The 8,073-nt window shown below is 34.0% G+C and overlaps 1 protein-coding gene across 1 annotated transcript in view; it reads right to left on the bottom strand.

Moving 5' to 3' along the window:
• Window positions 1–966: 966 nt before the first annotated feature.
• Window positions 967–8,073, bottom strand: part of Apolpp (retinoid- and fatty-acid binding glycoprotein apolipophorin) — a 48,194-nt gene continuing 41,087 nt past the window's right edge. Inside the window, exons 21-26 of the mRNA XM_076375501.1 lie at window positions 7,685–7,868; window positions 7,418–7,556; window positions 6,019–6,207; window positions 4,849–5,094; window positions 4,513–4,719; window positions 967–1,914 (exon numbers count right to left, since the gene is read on the bottom strand). Coding sequence (XP_076231616.1) covers window positions 1,885–1,914; window positions 4,513–4,719; window positions 4,849–5,094; window positions 6,019–6,207; window positions 7,418–7,556; window positions 7,685–7,868 — 995 coding nt within the window. The 3' untranslated portion in view covers window positions 967–1,884. The remainder of the gene's footprint in view (window positions 1,915–4,512; window positions 4,720–4,848; window positions 5,095–6,018; window positions 6,208–7,417; window positions 7,557–7,684; window positions 7,869–8,073) is intronic.

Raw genomic sequence — 8,073 nt, 5'->3', positions numbered from 1 at the left:
TGACGAGTTAAAAAAAGAAATGTTAATAATTGCAAAACAAATGTTTAAGTAATAATTGAAATTCAACATCTATTTAGGTCTCAACATCTCAGAGGTGTTACTGTTCGAGAAAAATATTCTACGCGAAAATGATTCGTTCTCCACTCATCAAAAGTAACATTAGAAATATTAGGTTTATAAAGGTAATCTATATTGTGCTAACTTTACAATTAAATATATATATTGTTTTAAGTAGACTATGTGTATAATAATCGTTATAAATTAAAAATTTGCAGTTTTGTTTTATTTGGCTCGGTGTTGTAGCAAACACGTAACTAAATATTTTTTTTTCTTTTTCACGAACAAGATTACAACTGTAATTGAGTATATATTTTCTACAATATTTATACAGTTCAGAAAAATTGTAATTTTTAAATTTAGAGAATAAAAATTTAACAACTGGGCAAAATTTTGATTAATCTCATTGAGAACGAATCTATTAAAATTGGGAAGATATAGCTTATTGTCTTCGTCAGTTCCATTTACAATTAATTAATAGAAGGATTTTGTTTCTTTTCCAATGAAAGACACCAAATTTTATCTTAATGACTAATATCTAATTGACATATTATTGTCAATAATGTTTGAACCAGTATTTTAAATAATTAAATTCATGTGTGTCAATATTTCCATACAAGTTAAAAAAATGATTTTATGTCAAGTTCGGTAATCACGTAGTAAAATCTTGTGAACAGTCTTCTATGTCGTTAAACTATTAAAAATAAATATTTGTTAACCCTTAACTGGTATGGTACAGATCATAACGTTCTAAAAGATGTTATAAATAATGCTACATTAGATTATAATCTTATAAGAGTTGAATTAGTACCTTATAAGATACTAATTCAATTTTCAGCATTTAATATAAAGTACATTTATGAATAATTTACAGGAATTAACAAACTGAAAACTTGAGAATTCTCTATATACCACTGTTAATCATATTTTATTATAGAAATTTAGTAATCCAACTGGATTATATTACAACATTAATACCACACGAGTTTAGAGTTAATATTTAGGACGCACAATAGAAGGTGCGAAGAATATACTAAAGATAATAGGACACAACCCATTTGCGACGAAAGATTTCTTATAAGACGATCTCCAGGAGCTGAAATTTTTGTTTTGATCATGTATTGTACGCATGTTGTGTCATTCATCCTTTTCGCAATTACACACCTTATATATAATGTGTCTCGAACGGATTAACAGGGATTTATCGCCAATGAGTAGTCTTGTGGTACATGTAAGAAAAATGTACATATATTTCTTCAGTAACCATAGGACACAGAACGTCATGCTCGGCAACGATAAACGGTGCGCGGGTTAGTCAGGTATTGAATTCAGATTAAGTTCGGGTCTAGTAGCATCGGTATCTTAATTTAATAAAAGTAAGCCGTACAAATCGTACCGTAGATCGAATCAATGTCCCGTAATACGCGAACGGGAATGCAAGGAGGGAAAGGTGGGGGGTAAGTTTCATACAATCTTTATCTTCGCGCTTCGAACGTTTATTAATACCTGCCCCAAGAGGGTACGAGACTTAAACCAAGCCGCGACGAGTTGGACTGGCTCACTAAATAAACACATTTCTCGCTGTGTGGGCAAGACAAAAAAGAGATGGGACGATTGTGTACATTTTGATGGCAATAACTTCTAGATGTAGGTACCCAGTCTACCTCGTAATGTTCCGCGGTTGAGATGCCCGTCGCTTCAAGAGACGAGGTCTAACGATCTCACCGTTTATACAAGTATCAAAAGACGCGTATTATAACAAAGTAACAAATACATTACACCTAAATTAATTAATAGTGGTAGCCTGCGCTGCGTTGACGGCGCCGTTTAGCTTTTCACTCCTCCCTTAGTATGTCTCTGAAATGATCAAGTGTCGATCGATTATAAAATTGATTCAAATTCTTCAACAGAATAATTGAATTGGTGAGTTGTAGACCAGCATAAGTCCACGTACCGCATTCTGAGATGTTTGATCTCAATGTGATCTCAATTCTGTGCATTTTACATGTCGCATGCTTGTTTCAAAAGTGACACAAATCAGGAAATGTAGTTTAAAAGTTGTCACCATAAGCGTAGGCATACGACAATTTTTTCGGTCTAAGTAAAGACCTAATAGATAAAAAGACAATCGATATACATATAAAATTCTGTTAAGTTTGTAATCGGCCTTAGTTAAACTGACAAAATTGTCGATCGTATACGCCTTTGCTAAAGTAGTTTAATATGAAGTATATTTTGGTAGATACACTTTTTTGATTAGAGCCAATTTTAAAGCAAGTTTTTGATAACTGAACCCTGGAGTCAATGTGTATTAAGTCCACTTATTTGCTGTGTGACTTAATACACTTTGTCTCAGAAGTCCAAATACAGTTTTCAGATTATTTGAAAATGGTTAATTTTGGATTTGTACATACTATTCTTCAGCTCACCAATTCATTTAAAATGAGAGAGTGAAATGAATTGGACATGTTGGGGACTCTGTGACATCGGTTATGTTAGATTAACAATGAGAGCTCGCGGGCGAGGAAATCGCTTTTAGAATTTGTAACATATACATAGTGTAATAAAATCCTTATACCATTCGTAAAAATGGGTTTTTGGTCTTGAGGAATTTCACTGTAAAGTTGTATCATAAATCTAGACAATGTTTAACGTAGACACTTTGTTAGTTATATGTATGTACATATTCCCTCCAAAAGTATTAGAACACCTGCGTATTTAGTATAAATTCTAATTTTTCACCCAGTGTAAATAATATCTGCTAGTTTCATGGCATCATATTATCGAATCATAATTTACCCAGTTATTGCATTTTGTTCATTAAAAACGTATGCTAAGTGTATTTTATATTCTTTGCTTGTTAAGAGATACACATTGTTTTTCGATATGATTTCTTAATATAGTCAACGACCTGAGTGTTTTCTTTTGAATTTCTGTTTACGTCGAACTCATTGCTGTGTAATGTCATACACTATTGGTAATTTGACGCATTGTACGTGACTATGGAAAGCGATTTCGCTGACTTTGCTTTACCTTCATTTCAAATCTTGTTTGATCACTGTGTCACGAAAGTTAAGAGACTTAACGGTAGAAAAACGTACAGAAATTGTAACTCTGTCAAGAGAAAGCTATTCCATAAGTGAAATAGCTATAAAAACAAGAATTTCGAAGTCGTCAGTGGGATACAGAATCAAAAAGTTCAGTTTTACTGGAAGTGTTAAGGCAGCGAAACATTTTGATCGACTTAAAAAAACAACAATTGCTGAAGATGGTTTTATTCAAACAACTAGTAAACGGAATAGACGAAAAAGTGCTCGGGAAATAGCAGCCGAAGTGAATGAATACCGCGATCTTCCGATTTCCGTGACAAAGGTAAGGAGATGCTTACACGAGGTTGGTCTTCGTGGATGCGTAATCATAAAAAACTATTACTGAGACCAGAGAATAAAGTAAAACGATTAAAGTGGTCTAAAAAATATCGGAATTGATTAGTTGAGAAGTGGAAAAACGTTTTATGGGCCGACGAATACAAATTTGAAATATTCGGTAGCAAACGATGAGTTCGTGTTTTTAGAAGACCTGAAGAAAAAATGATTCCTGACTATCGTACCCACAGTTAAACACAGAGTCCGCTCAATAATGATGTGGGGATGTATTGGAGCAAATGGTATTGGTGACGTAATAGAAATCGAAGGGATTCTACAAAAAAAAGAACAATATTTATTTATTTTACGCGAATATGCCATACCATTTGGAAGGCGACTAATGGTCCAAAATTTTGTTTTCATGCATGATAATGATCTCAAGTACGCTGCAAGGGTTTGCAGAGACTATTTGCAACACGTAGAACAGAATTATGAATTAAAAATAATGCATTGGCCCCCTTAGTCTCCCGATATGAATCAATAGAGAAGGAGAATTAGATCAGAAAATCCGGAAAGTGTGTCTAAAATTCGAAAATGACTTGCGGAACAAACTACATGACACATAGAACCAAATAAGTACCGGAAATAATAGAAAAACTAATAAATCGGATACAGAAATTAGTCGAGCAAATTAAAAAACGCGATGGATGCATTGACAAAAAGAAAATTTAATTTTCTTGTATAAAGATGATGTTATTTTTATTATAATGTTAACTATATACTTGTTATAGCTTAATATAACTAACTTTAAAATACATTTAAGAAATTGTAACAATTTCCTAATGGTTTTCCAAGTTTATTTTATTTTCTGTGAGTGTCCTAATACTTTTGGAGGGTAGTGTATATTTCTGATGATATTTACATTTCGGGGCACATAGAAAGAAGTTTCGTGTCGGTTTTCAAAAATATAAATTAAGTTTGTTTTCCAACATTATGTAGAATTAGTGAATGTTGAATTAACATTTCTGAAAAGTTGGGCTTATTGTAGATCTGGTACTAAATAAGAAAAGGTAAGAGCTCAGTTTCTTACCGCTGGAGATTCTTTCTCTTTACGGCCAACAATTTTGCATTGAGCACGACCGGCAACACCATATTCAAGCTCACACGAACAATCTTTTTCTAGTTCTAAATTGGCCAGGCCATCAGCAACCCTCTTGGCTGCCACTTGGACGAATTGCTTCTTCTGATTCGGTTTGCCATCGAGGAAATTGTTTGAACTGAACGCTGCTCCACCAGACTGTAACAGATTAATCCCCATGCTCGTGGTAATCCTCGATTACGTTGTCGTGATACGTTAGGTATATAGATATCTCTTTTTCCACCCCTTGGATCAACGATAAATGAAAATTACTCGTTGAACACTTACAAGAACCGCAAAGTCAGCGCAGACGTCGTTGGTCGTTGGGGAAAGATTGCTCTTCATATCGGCGCTTCCGCTAAGGGGCTTCTTCTTGCTATCAGCGAACGTGTACACGCTGTCGTGATCGTATCCGACAATATTCTTCTGTGGCTTACCGGAAACGAGCAAGTCACCAGGGAAGGAGATATGGTAGTAAGTGAGACCGCGGTCTTTGTAAATCTTCTGTGCCAGTAGAAGCCTTAGTTGTTGAAGCTTTTTAAAGAAAAAAATATGTAATTTGAATGGCCAAGTTTCTTCAAATATTGTATACTGATTATTACTATCATTTACTTTTGTATTCAGAAAAATTTAGAAGATTCGGAAGTTGAAATTAGTAGTAGTTCTCCGATAAAATTAAGGTAAATGTCCTAGTAACCGACCATATCCCGATATTTGAACACTAGCACTAATTTTATTTAATTTTAGGGAAAGTTGTAATATACCTAAATTTTAATATACGTAATATAAAGTAATTCAAACGTCGGGACATGTATTTTTAGGCTGTCCACTTACTGGGACATTTGACGTCTTAAGTATCTAGGTATTGGTACATTTACCTTATATGTGTCATTATGTTTGAATATATTTAACAATGGTTGCGAATGTTTGTGAATGTTTTTAAAGAAATAAAAATAGTTTGTATCGTTTATGAATTAAACATAAAATAAATTAGTTACTTTAAATAGTAACTTTAGAATTATTAAATCCTCCGAAAAAAATTAGTATTGTTTTTAACCAATGTGATATTACAATTAACATGGTATTAAAAACAAAGATGAAGTAAATATAATTAATAATACGAAACAAAAAAATTAAAGTGTGCTAACTACAGATACTAACACAAAGTCGCAGCCTCATATTACAGTGACAAAAATCCCAATTTCAAAATATAACATAAAAGAAATATTTGGAACACAAAATCGATTAAATATTTATCCAATACTTTCAATTTAATTGTATTCTTACTAAGTTAGAAAGAGTAAAGTTCTTTCTAAGTTAGAAAGACTAATCAGGATTAAATGTGTACGTAATTGTTTTACTTCATTACTTTTTGATTTAATTTACAGATAAATTATAGACACAGTATAAATTTTCGGAGGTTCAGTATGACGCAATACAACACAAAATTTTACTTACAGAAACTGGGAATGGACTCTTCTCGCAGGGGTTAGCTATGATACCAACAACTGCTTTCGCTGCACCAGGTCTGAATGGGTAATTAATAGCTTCTTCATAGGCATCAGTCAGTTTGTAAGTTCCCAGTTCGACCTGCAATCTCTGCTGCAGATAGGTGAGCTTCTTCTTCGTGTCGCCTTCCTTTGCTTCCTAGAAGTGATTTCCTCGTTTAATATGCGCGCTAAAGTCGACGAACGACGCCACAATTTCTTTAAACTATGTTAATGAATGCGGTGACATCTGATGAAACATGTAAGTCAGGAATAAGATTGAACAGTTCTCTGAAATACAAATACATAGAACGTGACTAAATTATGTTTACATGCATTATCGTTTAATCAATTGATCATTAGAATCCCATGAATATTCACGACCGTTTGATACTGTTAGTCAACGCTGCTTTTTCCAAGCACGAATTTGCATGCTTCTCCGACTAATGATACTTTTTGCGCGGCTGGAAAGAAATAATAGTGCACCTAGGAAATCCTGAATCATGCCAGAAGAGGAAAAACTGCGAAGGGCGATGATTCAACTGCACTATCTTGAAAAGAAATCATGAAAACACGTGGAGCATTACCAGCTCATCAAAGGAATGTAAACGATGCGGAAATCGATCTTTATTATGTCAGGAGTCGGGATTAAGTGTAACTGAACTCTCGATCGATTCTTAACGCTTATTCAACTTACTTCATTGCGTATAATTTTTAATAATAGCTTCAGTTCAATTTCTATGTTGAATTACTTTATTCGAAAGGGTAACAGTTTCTCAGAGGGTATAGGGTTTGCCATGGAAATGAACGATTTGAAAATACGCAGTGTACAAGTCTAAGTCGGGTTAGGGGATGCTACTGTTTATCTTCATATTGCTCAAGCTATGCCATTTGCTGAACATCATACAATAAGACACAGTGTAGCAGCGCACTCCTGCACAGTACACTTTTGTGTTTCAGGCGTTTTATTATTATTAAGCAGCTAGATGGAGAGCTAACTATTCGTACTCCGGAGAACAGTGCATATTTTCACAAATAGAGTACATAGGATTTTGCATCAAGTCGCCTATAAAATATTGTTAGTTCAAAGCAAAATAATTGAGGAGAAATAATACAGGTTTGGCCAGAAAATTTACATATTACTGTGTGTGATCTATGTCGTTAATGTTACCAATATGCACATAGAAATACCACACATTTGACAGATGTCATTTGAAACATAAATGGCATAATTTAGATGTGTTACTACCATATTTTTAATTACAAAAATTAAATTTTCTTAATTTTTAACCGTATTTTAGTTATCGCCCGTTTCCCGACGGATCATGTAGATCTAGCATGAAAAAACTGAAAAAGACTTGAGTATTTACCTGAAGTGTTACAACCGGCTTTGCTTCTTGGAACTTCATATTCTTCACTTCACCGTCGATGTTAGTGTCACCGTTCAGGGTATAATGTTGTGGCCATTTCATGTTGTCGCTGTATCCAATTAGTCCAACGTGCACATCCCTGCAGAACCAAGCGAAATCGTTATTTGATTTTAACGATGTTCAAAGCGATAGGAGCATCCAATGCTAGATTATAAGATCATTCGATTCCCTCTTTAACGACAAATTGAACTGAAATTCGATACTCACGTCATTCCCTGGTGTTTCAGTTCGTCCCTGAGCTCAGACATCAATGGCATAACCATTTCCTTGAAAACTTTGTCGTTTGGAGTCTGTTGTTCCACAACGAACACGATATCAGCTTCTTTCTTGGGTATTTTTACGCTAAATGTGTCGCCAATGTCGACTTTGTTGTTGCCTACTTTGCAGTTTGCTGAAATTAAATAAGGAGACAATAAGTATTTGATGTTTCTAACACCTAAACTTTTGTAGGACTCTCTGAGTTTAACGTAGTTCTTAGCCAACTACGTAAACTTATTTCGAAAGTTTTATAGAAATTAATACATTTTCTTCATAACATTTCGCTATAATTTCGTGTCAATTTTGGTAAGGTTCGTGAATATGGTTTTCCTGTTACA

The sequence above is a fragment of the Calliopsis andreniformis genome, chromosome 3 (assembly GCF_051401765.1).
Source record: "Calliopsis andreniformis isolate RMS-2024a chromosome 3, iyCalAndr_principal, whole genome shotgun sequence".
Classification (NCBI taxonomy): domain Eukaryota; kingdom Metazoa; phylum Arthropoda; class Insecta; order Hymenoptera; family Andrenidae; genus Calliopsis; species Calliopsis andreniformis.
This window is presented reverse-complemented; position numbering and strand designations above follow the sequence as displayed.